Raw genomic sequence first — 12,836 nt, 5'->3', positions numbered from 1 at the left:
TTTCCTCAGGTAAGATTGTACTGCTATAAACTTCCCTCTTAGAACTGCTTTTGCTGCATCCCAGAGGTTTTGGACCATCGTGTTTTCATTATCATTTGTCTGTAGGTATTTTTTTCTTATTTCCTCTTTGATTTCTTCAGTGATCCACTGGTTGCTTAGTAACATATTGCTTAGCCTCCATGTGTTTGTGTTTTTAACAGTTTTTTTTCCTGTAATTGATTTTCTTTTCTTCTTTTCTTTTGGCCATGTTGTGCAGCATGTGGGATCTTAGTTTCCCCGACCAGGGATGGAACTTGCACCCCCTGCATTGGAAATGCAGAATCTTAACCACTGGACCACCAGGGAAGTCCCTCCTGTAACTGATTTCTAATCTCATAGCGTGTGGTCAGAAAAGATGCTTGATACAATTTCAATTTTCTTAAATTTACCAAGGCTTGATTTGTGGCCCAAGATTTGATCTATGCTGGAGAACATTCTGTATGCACTTGAGGAGAAAGTGTATTAGGCTACTAAGTCCATCTGGTCTAATGTGTCCTTTAAGGCCTGTGTTTCCTTATTGATTTTCTGTCTGGATGATCTGTCCATTGATGAGACTGGGGTATTAAAGTCCCCCCCTATTATTGTGTTTCTGTCGATTTCTCCTTTTATTGCTGTTAGCATTTGCCTTATATACTGAGGTGCTCCTATGTTGGATGCATATATGTTTACAATTGTTATATCTTCTTCTTGGATTGATCCTTTGATTATTATGAAGTGTCCTTCTGTGTCTCTTGTAACATTCTTTATTTTGAAGTCTATTTTGTCTGATATGAGTATTGCTACTCCAGCCTTCTTTTGATTTCCATTTGCATGGAATATCTCTTTCCATCCCCTCACTTTCAGTCTGTATGTAGACACCAGAATTCTTAAGTGAATTCCACAGACTTGTATTGAAGCTAATAACAAAATATCACTGGCCAAAACTTCAAAATGTATAGAATTTACACACATATATTTCTTTTTTATATATATATATATATATTTATTTATTTATTTATTTATTTATTTATTTATTTATTTATTTATTTTTGGCTGCATTGGGTCTTCGTTGCTGTGTGCGGGCTTTCTCTAGTTGCGGAGAGCAGGTACTACTCTTTGTTGCAGTGCATGGGCTTCTCATTATGGTAGCTTCTCTTGTTGTAGTGTGCTGGCTCTAGGCGTGCAGGCTTCAGTAGTTGTGGCACGTGGGCTCAGTAGTTGTGGCTTGCGGGCTCTAGAACACATGCTCAGCAGTTATGGCACACAGGCTTAGTTGTTCCACGGCATGTGGGATCTCCCCGGACCAGGGATCGAACCTGTGTCCCCTGCACTGACAGACGGATTCTTAATCACTGTGCCACCAGGGAAGCCCTACACACATATATTTCTAAATGTCAGCTTTTTGAATAAACACATTGCATACATTTTTAAACTGGGTCTATGCTGATATTTCTTACCTCAACCTAGTAATTTACTTAGGTAACATCTATATTCATTATGAGTACTGAGCAGGGCAAAATTTAACAAAAGGTGTTTTTAAAATAACTCAACCATTGGTCAAGGGAACAAAAGAACAGGTATTTGGCTACAGTCTAATACTAGCTCTCCTGGGAACCAAAAGGTTCCATGTGATTTAAGTATGCAGTGTGTAGTTAAAGGTAAGCTAAGGAGTCCAAGAAACTTACGTACCAAACATAGGCACCGAATTGGATCAGTGACCTATGGCTTATACCACAGTAATCTAGTGAGTAGTTCTTACTCTACTAATCCAACTTGGTACCTTACCCATTTTGATAGTCTCTTTTGTGATTTTAAATAAGTAAAATGTGAATGTCACCACCCCAAGGACACATAATGTATCTCAGTTAGATGCTTATAAATTCAGAAACCTCTAAAGGTAAAGGGTAAGATCTGTCTTAATAGCTAAACAATGGTTAACTAACTGATTACCATTTCACAAGGTAACACACACCCCCTCCCACCAATGTACACACATTCCCCTAGAGAACAAATACAGAAAGTGCCTGGAAGAAGGGATTCACTAGACGCAAGGACATATCTACTCTGACTAGGGGCAGTGTGAAGCTTATTTCAAATAGTTCTGCAAGAAAAAGCAATGGTATTTTTTAAAATATGAAAATATGTATTTTAAGTGTGTTTTAAAATGTACTCATTTTATATACAAAATAATTTGGGCATACAGAGATCAATGAAGCACTAAAGTGTATTTTGAGCATTCTAAAACTTAGAAATTAAGAGGTAACATAACATTCTGAAAAGCTGCTGACCCTTGCTCTAACTGAATCAAGAGAGAAATGAAGTCAGCACCTCAGTCAATCTTTGGACCAAAAATCTTTAATTCCCTGAAGATACCACAAGATACTGGTTTCAAGGAAAAGAATATGGTGGCAAATATATAAAGTGAAATTTTCACAGAAGGAAAAATCAAGTTAGCCTATTTAAAACAAATGCAGGGACTTCCCTGGGGTCCAGTGGGTAAGACTCCACGCTCCCAAGGAAGGGGGCCACAGTTCGATCCCTGGTCAGGAAACTAGACCCCACATGCATGCTGCAACTATGAACCTGCATGCCGCAACTAAAAAAAGATCCTGTATGCTGCAACTAAAGATCCCACAAGCCGCAATGAATATCCCATGTGCCGCAACAAAGACCCGGCACAGCATAAATAAATGTTTAAAAAAAAAAAAAAAAAAACACTTAACAGGTGCCACAGAGAGACTTCACTTTTTAAAAGTGTTTGAAAACTTTATGTCAAATGTTAACAACTAATGGACCTACTAACAGATCATCTGTGCATATAAACAAACTACTTTTCCCCTACTGCTCCACTTAGTTTCCTGAACAGGGATGGAACCCATGACCCCTGCAGCGGAAGCTCCAGACTTGTAACCACTGGACCACCAGGGAATCCCCATCTACTTAACAGAAAATTAAATTTCTTTTGACACTAGAGTAATAGAATTAAGGCTAAAAATCTGAATAAACATCATAATTACCAATTTAAATAACAACTGTGCTAAAGACACAAAATAAACTTAATGTTGAAGCAAATAGGGAATTTCCACTTTTAGCATCCTAAGTCCTCAATAGCCACCATCAACAAATATAAGCTGAAGTATTCAAAATTACTCTTCACTCCTGTCTTGATTAAAAAAAATCATAAAACTAAATTGAAAAGACTTCAAATATTCCTATTTAAGCGTTTATTAAAGAAGTGAACTTTTATTGTAAATTATTTTGCAAACAAATCAAAATTAATTTCCTTAACTTTTTTTTTTTTTTTTTTTTTTTTTTTGCGGTACGCGGGCCTCTCACTGTTGTGGCCTCTCCCGTTGCGGAGCACAGGCTCCGGACGCGCAGGCTCAGCGGCCACGGCTCACAGGCCCAGCAGCTCTGCGGCACGTGGGATCCTCCCGGACCCGGGCACGAACCCGTGTCCCCTGCATCGGCAGGCGGACTCTCAACCACTGCGCCACCAGGGAAGCCCCTAATTTCCTTAACTTTTGATTAAAATATTTTTATGAATCAGTGAGAACTATAACATCAATTTTAAAAGAATTAATATCAATGCCTGCTTTCCTGCCCACAAGTCTTATCACTCACTCCCATGTTCATAGACTTCCAAAGAAAACACCCTGATTAAAGTCTTAATATAAAACATCCATTTTGTTACTTCTTTAAGTGGTGATTCATTGGGGAAAAGTTAATTAGAATATTCTCAGTAATATCTCTCATCTCTGCACTTAATCACCCCCAGTCTTTTTCAGACAAAAAGCCACAGAAAAGCAGTCATAAAATCACATAATCACAACATCTTCCCAGCAAAGATATTCTCTGTTCATATATGCTCCTACAACTCACGGAGGATGAAGAGGGTACATCTTCATTTTTATGTGCAATCTCCCACCACCCAATCATGCTAAATAAACTCTCACTTTGAAACTAAATTCCCTATGTATAACTGAATCACTTTGCTGTACATCTGAAACTAATAGGACATTGTAAATCAACTGTATGTCAATAAACTTTTTTTTTTAATTTTTAAAAACTAAATTCCTACAAAAAAAAGTTCTTTAATTCATTTGCCTACTTCAGGGAAGTTTTCTTTTTTTTTAAAATTACTCAAAACAAATCATGTCTATTTTTAAAGAATCAGAACTTACACAAACAAAAACGTAAAAATCAGTAATATATTCTTCCCCAAGAATAACATCTTTCTCCAGATTTTTTTTTGTCCGCACCACTCGGCTTGTGGGATTAGTTCCCCAACCAGGTGTTGAACCCAGGCTCCACCAGTGAAAGCACTGAGTCCTAACCACTGGACTGCCAAGGAATTCCGTCTCCAGACTTTTTTTTTAATTACTGATTTACAGGTAAATTGTTCATGGATTCACAAGGCTTACTTTGGATAGAGTAGACAGGAAAAGTCTAGCAGAAGAAGTGAAATTTAAGTTGAGCCAAAAGTGAGGAGCTAGCCAGGGTGAAGCTCTGGGGGAAAAGCACTCTAGGCCAAGGAAACAGCATGGGCAAAGACATCAGAAAGGACTTGGTTAAAGAATGGAAAAAATATACAGGGCTGGAGCAGGGAGCCCAAAGGGGAGAATGGTGAGAGCTATAAAATGATAGATTTCTTGATTAGCATTTGAAGCTGGTTACAAATCTATCTAAAATCAGCCCACCTTCAGATTGTTTTTATAGACTCATAACCATCAGGCTAACAAATTCAAATAAGCAATTAAAAAGACAGAAGGTATTCAAACTAAGTAGTACCATTATAATAAAGATTAACTTCCTGATTCCTTGTTGAGAATTCCTGCAAGCAAGAGATTAAAGCACTTCACACCTCCTAAAACATCCTCATTATTTACATATCTTCCTAAATTTCCACACAGGTGCTCAGAATTTACTTAACTCTCTCTGGTGATGGTCAATTTCCATACTTTCAAATATTCTTGCTGTAAATACCCTGAGGCATTTTTGCTGTAATACCAGACTGTTTATGGAAATAGTCTGCATATTAAAAGCCACAAACACTGAAAGAAAATTAAACACAGAATCATTTCTGCATATTGGCCTAAGAGAGACTGAATTTCTGAGTACTTGGGTAAAACTTGATTTATGATCTTACATGAAAACTGATAAGATGGTTTTACATTTGTCGCCTGGAAGTTGGCTCATTTAGCATTACATCAATGTTCTGTATTCTCAGATCATGGCCCTTTGCCCAAAGGTTTCATTATAGAAAATTTATAGACATATTTGAAAAAGCATAAATTACAAAGAAAGTCATTGGATAATCTATTTTTTTAAAGTCATCTACTTAAGAAATTAATATACAATCCAGAGTCTAGCAGCTTAGTTTTATTTTCTGATTCTGCAACCTGTGGCAGATGGTTTTCTGGGCACGTGCGACCCTGGCATTTTGCCTGTGTTTACATGGACTGACAGGAGTTTAAGGCTTAAAGGAGTAATTTCTTTTATCTGCAGTAGCAGGTCATGCTGGGCCTGTTCCTCACCTGTGTGTATATTCGGTTAATTCCACAGTCTTTCCATTTACATCCGCACAATGGCAAGGACCTGTCTGAGCATGAAGACATGGCAAGTCATCTCAGGAGTAGCAGTTCATAACCTCCGTTCCATAAACAGTCCCGTAAACAGCTAACAAACCAGTGGGAATTTTGATTCCATCCTTAAATTTTCTTTTTCAACCCTTCCTTCCCTATATACTTGGAAATACTCTTGAAATAAAGTCAATTTTGTTTGGCAAATTCAATAGCGTTCCTTTGAGACAAATGGATCACAAAATCAGAACTAAAATTCATCATACAGTCAAACTCAAGAAAAACAACAACAGGGACTTCCCTGGTGACGCAGTGGTTAAGAATCCACCTGCCAATGTAGGGGACACAGGTCCAATCCCTGGTCCAGGAAGATCACACATGCCACGGAACAAATAAGCTCGTGTGCCACAACTACTGAGCCTGTTCTCTAGAGCCCGCAAGCCACAACTACTGAGCCCGTACAGCCCTGCTCTGCAGCGAGAAGCCACTGCAATGATAAGCCCGTGCACCGCAACAAAGACTAGCCCCCACTCGCTGCAACTAGAGAAAGCCCGCGCACGCAGCAACAAAGACCCAACGCAGCCCAAAATAAATAAATAAATAAATTTATTTTTAAAAAGAAAGAAAAAAAAAAAAGAACTATTTGACCTGGTACAAAGGTGTAAGTGACAAAAAGTTTAAATGGTGGTACTACTTAGTCTTAGGAAATGAGCTGCATATCCTTAAAACTTTTCAAGTATTGGGGCTTCCCTGGTGGCATGGTGGTTAAAAATCCACCTGCCAATGCAGGGGACACGGGTTTGAACCCTGGTCGGGGAAGATCCCACATGCCGCAGAACAACTAAGCCTGTGTGCCACAACTAGTGAGCCTGTGCACCACAACTAGTGAGCCTGCACTCTAGAGCCCGCGAGCCACAACTACTGAGCCTGCGTGCCACAACTACTAAAGTCCGCGCGCCTAGACCCCGTGCCCCGTAACAAAAGAAGCCACCGCAATGAGAACACCACACACCACAACGAAGAGTATCCCCCACTAACCACAACTAGGGAAAGCCCTCGTGAAGCAACAAACACCCAACACAGCCAAAAATAAATAAATAAGTAAATTTATTTTAAAAAAGAAAAAAAACTTTTCAAGTATTTTTGAAATACAACATGTTGTTCCTTCAATAATTAGTTATTTAGCTTCTTTCAATCACCATATATTTAACCAGGTTTGCTAGATGCTCAAGAAACAAAGATGAATAGGACACTTCACCTGTATTAGGTAAGTTCCACAGAAATAATGCCTACACATCCTGAAAGCTAAAATCCTCTACTGTCTCAAGAAGTCAAAGACCTATCAATTGCACTCCAGAGCTGCAAAAGGTTCACAGACTCAAGGTTAGGGCACCGAGGTCACACTGCTGAGGCACTAAAGTTAAAAGCTGGCCAAGAGCACCTGTAAACTGTAGTCTTTGAAAAGGCTTGCCAACTGTCACCCACACCTCCTCAACCTGCCCCTCACCCCGTTCCCGTCCTCTTTATAACTAAACAAAGGGTTTTTAAAGGGAACTGTCCAAGGTTACCACCTGACAATGAAGAAAGCTTTGATGTGGGATACCAATAAAATAAAATTGCATACTCTCCATATTTACAGAGTATTGTTATACAACATCTAACTGTTGACAAAGTGTCAAGCAAAGCACTTAAAACATAAAATAAAACCTCTTTCTCAATAGGGTTAAAACGTCAACAAGAAACTGGCCGAAAGAGGGAGATCTCTTAACTTCCCAAAGCAGCAACCCCCAGGAAAGGTGCTGGAACCAGCGGAAGTTACATATCCAGGGCAGTAGTGTTTAAATGCGCACCCCCCCCCCCGGCCCGTGGTAAAAGTTTGAACCGCCATCTGACTATCCCACGGTGGTCAAAAACTTCCCTAAACTACAAGAGGCAAGCAGACACCCTAAAATCTCCGCTCTCAGCCAATCCCAGGTGCCCTCAGGCCAGGCTGTGGCTTCCTCCCCGGGCCTTGCTTCCCCCATCTCACTCTCTTCCCCTGGACACTCACTAGCCTGCCTGGGCGTCCAACGCCAGCCAGGGGTCCCAGGACCTCGCGGCCGCCGGGCTCGGTCTGGCTGGCCTCGGCCTCAGGCCTGCCTCCAGGAGGCCGGCGCGCCTCCCATCCTGAGACAGACCGCGACCCCCGGCCCCCGGCCCGCCCTCGGCCGGGCCCTCGCATTCCCAGCCGGCCGGCCCTCACCTCCTCGGCGTGCTTGCGCAGCGCCTTCTCTCGCTCGTACTGGGTGATGAGCTGCTCGTTGTCGTCCCGCAGCAGCTCCAGCTCCACCTGGTGCTCCTGGTCCTGCGCGAACACCGAGTCCAGGTTCTCCAGCACGGCCACCACCAGTGGCATCAGCTCCTTGACCACCTCCTCGTCGTAGCGCCCGATGAGCCGCTCGAACTCGCGGTAAATGGAGCCGGCCAGGCCGGACACCCGCTCCGACATCACGGCCCCGGAGCCGCCGGGCTCCTCCTGGTACACCACACCGTCCTCCAGCTCCATGGTGGCGGGCGGCCGGCCCGGGCGTCGCCGGCTGAGGGGACGACAAGGGCCCGCACGGGACGGGCCGCTGGGGCTGCGGCTGGGCCCGGCTGGGTGGGGGCCCGGGACGGAGGAGGGGAGGGGTGAAGCTAGCGCACTCAGCCCTACTGCCGCTGCACCAACTGCCGGGGCGGCTAAGCCGCGCGCGCCACACGTCACCCGCGGGGCGGGATCCGCGCCGCGTCGGCCCGTAGGGCGGGGCCCCGCGGGAGGCCGGGAGCGGCCGGGGGCGGGACCAATGCGTCACCCTTCGCCGGCGGAGGCGGCATGGCGTCAACTCTCGGCGCCGCGAGGTCGTTCCGTAAGCCAATAGGAAAGACTGCGAGAGGAGGGTGGTGAGAAGTGCCCGCCCCGGGCGCGATTTGTAGGGCGAACCGCAGTGGAAAGGGAGAGGTTCTGGAAGAGTGACCAGCAGTCCAGAATAGCCAGAATTTTATTACCTTTTACAGCTCACAAAGGGCTTTCACATTTGTTCCTCACCACAAGGATGTTTGGTGCGGTAGACGTTTGGCCTTCGTTTCACAGACAAGGAAACTAGGCCCGGAGAAGTTATGGTTCACTCAAGGTCACGCAGCGAGAACGGGAAGGAGGCTGATCAGGGACTCAAACCAATTCTGATTGAGAATTCCGTACTCAGAGAAGAGGAAAACATATGGGAAGGGAAAGCAACCTTAACTGGGACAAGGTCTGCCTCGGTGATAAGGTGGTTTTGAATAGGATAGAATTATTTTGGGGTTAAAGACAGTATGGATAGCCTTAAACAGAGGCCTTGCAAAGCATTCTGCAGAAGGGTAAAACGAACGCCACATCTTGTGCTTTGGCAAACGGGCTTCTCTGCTTTCTCTGGCCAACTTGGGAGAGTGGCATTTCCTGGCTCCAGCCACCCTCCTTTCCTCTAATCTTGAAGCAGGGCAGGCTGATGGGGGGTTGGGGAGTAGAGGAGGAAAGAGGTGGAGTCACTGGGGTAAGTCCGATAATACGTGAGGTCTCAGCCGCCTGGGAGAGAATCACGTGTGGGGAATGACAACACCCAAACCTCAGGCGGGCTGAGTCAAGGATCACTTTCTGGTGTTCTCTTCTAGCTGATACCGAGGGGGGCCCTCTGGGGCTCCTGGGCACAAAAGCCTTTCTGTGTCCCCCATTTCTTTGATTACAGGAAACAGGCTTCATTTAGCCTCCAAGATCTTCCCACATTTCCAATGGGTAGTTTCAAGCAGCTGTTAATTAGGGAAAGGAGGGGATTCATCAATTCAAGAGAGAAACAGTAGTGGAGCCTTGGGGCAAGGTCCTGGTTACCCATCAAGGGATACACACAATAATATCTTTGAGCTGTTTTACAGATGCTGAAACCTCCTCCAGGTGGGAGAAGTTAACGATGGTATGTGGCCCACAAGCATTTAGACCCCAAACCAGTTGGAACCTGAAGGTTGATGATGCTGATTCCTACTTAACCTCTCCACCAACCCATCAGAAGAATGTCCACGAGCTGATCACGCCCTCTTTGAAACATTACCATAAAACTTCTCACTATCGTCTCCAAGTTATGACACAGTTTTTCCAGGCAGGAGCCCGTTGTGTCCCCCTTTGCCTGGCAAAGTAATGAAACTATCCTTTTCTACTTCACCCAAAACTCTTGTCTCCGAGATTTAATTCATCACCGATGTATAGAGAAGCTGAGCTTTTGGCATCATAGCCTCTGCAAATGGGGCAAAAGACACTCCCAAAAGCCACTTATCTCCACAGTAGGTGATTCAGGAGTACTGTGGCCTCAACTCCTCTAAGAATAGGGCCAGGGAAGGCAAGATTTGGATAAAGAAGGGTTCACTGGGGGAATCAGCTACCTCCCAGGATCATAAGTACCATGGAGACCCACAAAAGCATTATGGAGGTTGGGCAAGGACCAAGGTATAAAAAGACAAAAATGAAAATACGAAGCCTTACGAGCTCAGACATGACTGAATTTGTGCCCTGTACTGTCCCCCTTTCTCACCCTCACCCTACAGTCACCTTTATATTGTTTGTGTATATGTCTGGATCTTAGTTTCACCTATCAGCTCGTTAGGTATGTGCCCAAAATGCCCCTTCTTTTCTAAATCTCACATTTGAAAACCAGAAGAGCCTTACTCTGAATCGTTCTTTTCTTTTCTCTTCTCTTCTTTTTTCTCTTCCTGAGGGCGCTTACTTGGGCAATATACCTATATATATGCCTCTATTTTCCTAGGAGTCAGAGGAGCAGGAAGACTTAGGCCAAGGCTTTACTTTGTCTTTCCACAGTATTATCATACACATCAGAAAATTTAGAGAAAAAATGTCTGTTGATTTTCAGGTCTGAGATAATAATAAAGTCTTCATAGTAAGTATGCTTCTTCAGGTATAAATTCAAGATAGAAATATATGAGATACATATTTATCTTGATTTTAAGCTTCTGCTAGCTCAGTGATCACATTTGTTTAAAATAAAATTCTGCCAAATGTCCATCGACTCTTAAATAAAACATGGTGTATGCATATAAAGGAATATTTATTATTCAGCAATAAAAAGAAATGTAGCACATACTACAACATGGATGAACCTGGAAAATATACTGAGTAAAAGAAGCCAGTCACAAAGGACCACATATGAAAGATCAATCATTGCCTAGGGTTGGCTGGAGGAACAAGGGAAAATAAGAGTGAATGCTAATGGGCATGGGTTTCTTTGGGGGCTAATGAAAAGGTTCTAAAATTGATTATGGTGATAGATAAACAACTGAATATACTAAAAGTCATCGAATTGTACACTTTAAATAGTTGAATTATATGCTATGGGAATTGTATCTCAATGAAGCTGTTATAAATTAAATTTATGGCTATAATGACTTTTAGTAAACCCAATAGAACCACATAACTCATTGTGATAGAGTGTAAAGAAAACAGTTTTTAAATTGGGAACCTTATACCCTTAGTATGGACTTGTCATTTTGAAGAACTTAGACCAGAAACAAAAAAAGCTAATGGTGGGCTTCCCTGGTGGCGCAGTGGTTGAGAATCCGCCTGCAGATGCAGGAGACACGGGTTCGTGCCCTGGTCCGGGAAGATCCCACATGCCGTGGAGCAACTAAGCCCGTGAGCCATGGCCGCTAGGCCTGCGCGTCCGGAGCCTGTGCTCCGCAATGGGAGAGGCCACAACAGTGAGAGGCCCGCATACCGCAAAAAAAAAAAAAAAAAAAAAAAAAAAAAAAAAAAAAAAAAAAAAAAAAAAAAAAAAAAAATAGTTGAATTATATGCTATGGGAATTGTATCTCAATGAAGCTGTTATAAATTAAATTTATGGCTATAATGACTTTTAGTAAACCCAATAGAACCACATAACTCATTGTGATAGAGTGTAAAGAAAACAGTTTTTAAATTGGGAACCTTATACCCTTAGTATGGACTTGTCATTTTGAAGAACTTAGACCAGAAACAAAAAAAGCTAATGGTGGGCTTCCCTGGTGGCGCAGTGGTTGAGAGTCCACCTGCCGATGCAGGGGACACGGGTTCGTGCCCCAGTCCGGGAAGATCCCACATGCCGCGGAGCAGCTAAGCCCTTGAGCCATGGCCACTGAGCCTGCGTGTCCGGAGCCTGTGCTCCACAACGCGAGAGGCCACAACAGTGAGAGGCCCTCGTACCGCAAAAATAAAAGTAAAAAAAAAATAGAAAAAAATAAGCTAATGGTTACTGAATACCTACTGGGTACCAGTCACTGTGATAAGGACTGTGAGCCTCAGCTTCTTCGTCTGTATGATGGAGAGGTGTGTTACAGAATCTGTAAAGACCTCTTGCAATTCTTAAATCCTATGATTCTGGTTTGTAGGTGGGAGTGAAAGACGGGAGAGAGGGCCTTGAGACTGAGTTCCTTTAGTCGACTCCTAACATTGTAAGCAGTAATACTACCTCCTATACTCAACCACCTGGATAAATTTCCAGCACCCACCTCTAACCCCACGGGCTGAGATTATTGTTAAAGACCAAGAGTCACTCAGGAAAACAGGTTATGTTGTGGATTTAGAGTAAATGTTTACGGGACTTCCCTGGAGGTCTATTGGTTAAAACTCTGCGCTTCCACCGCAGGGGGCATGGATTCAAACCCTGGTCAGGGAACTAAGATCCCATATGTGCTGTGCGGCGCTGCAAAAAAAAAAAAAAGAGTACATGTTTACTTTTGGTTCCTACATGGAAGGAAATTCCATTTTAAGAGATTCTTTGGCCTTGCACAAATAGTGAGGACACTAATGGGAGCAGCAGAGGGGAGGAGCTGACGAGGGAAGGAAGGGAGGAGTTTCTTCCTAAACTCAATTACTGTAATCACTGGAAGAGCGAAATTGCTGGTCTTGTTGTTTGTCTAGACTTCTGGAACTTTTACAGTTGTTTCTATGTAACTCAATTTCTCTGGTTTCACAAACTACATTTTCCCACATGGGGAGAGTGGGTCGCTGGAAGAGGAAAAGAGGGCTACTAGTGCACAAAACCCTCCATCTATGGCAATGTGAAATAAGTGATTTATCACCCCTTACAAATTAGAACATGCTCGGTGAGGCAGTCCAACTATGGAATTCAGGACTCTTGAAAAGTGCCAGAGGACTTTTCTGAGCCCTCAGTTTTTCCTTTGAAAGCCTTTTAAGGTGTCAGG

General features: G+C 43.2%; 1 protein-coding gene across 3 annotated transcripts in view; it reads right to left on the bottom strand.

Annotated features, from left to right (window-relative positions):
* Window positions 1-8,403, bottom strand: part of SPAG9 (sperm associated antigen 9) — a 150,866-nt gene extending 142,463 nt beyond the window's left edge. For all 3 annotated transcript variants that reach the window (XM_059047189.2, XM_059047186.2, XM_067022163.1), the window contains exon 1: window positions 7,843-8,403. In XM_059047189.2, the coding sequence (XP_058903172.1) occupies window positions 7,843-8,145 (303 nt within the window). In that variant the 5' untranslated portion in view covers window positions 8,146-8,403. The remainder of the gene's footprint in view (window positions 1-7,842) is intronic.
* Between the last annotated feature and the right edge of the window lie 4,433 nt (window positions 8,404-12,836).

The sequence above is a fragment of the Kogia breviceps genome, chromosome 19, assembly GCF_026419965.1.
Source record: "Kogia breviceps isolate mKogBre1 chromosome 19, mKogBre1 haplotype 1, whole genome shotgun sequence".
Lineage (NCBI taxonomy): Eukaryota > Metazoa > Chordata > Mammalia > Artiodactyla > Physeteridae > Kogia > Kogia breviceps.
Note: the sequence above shows the minus strand (reverse complement) of the source record. Positions and strands in the feature narration are given on the sequence as shown.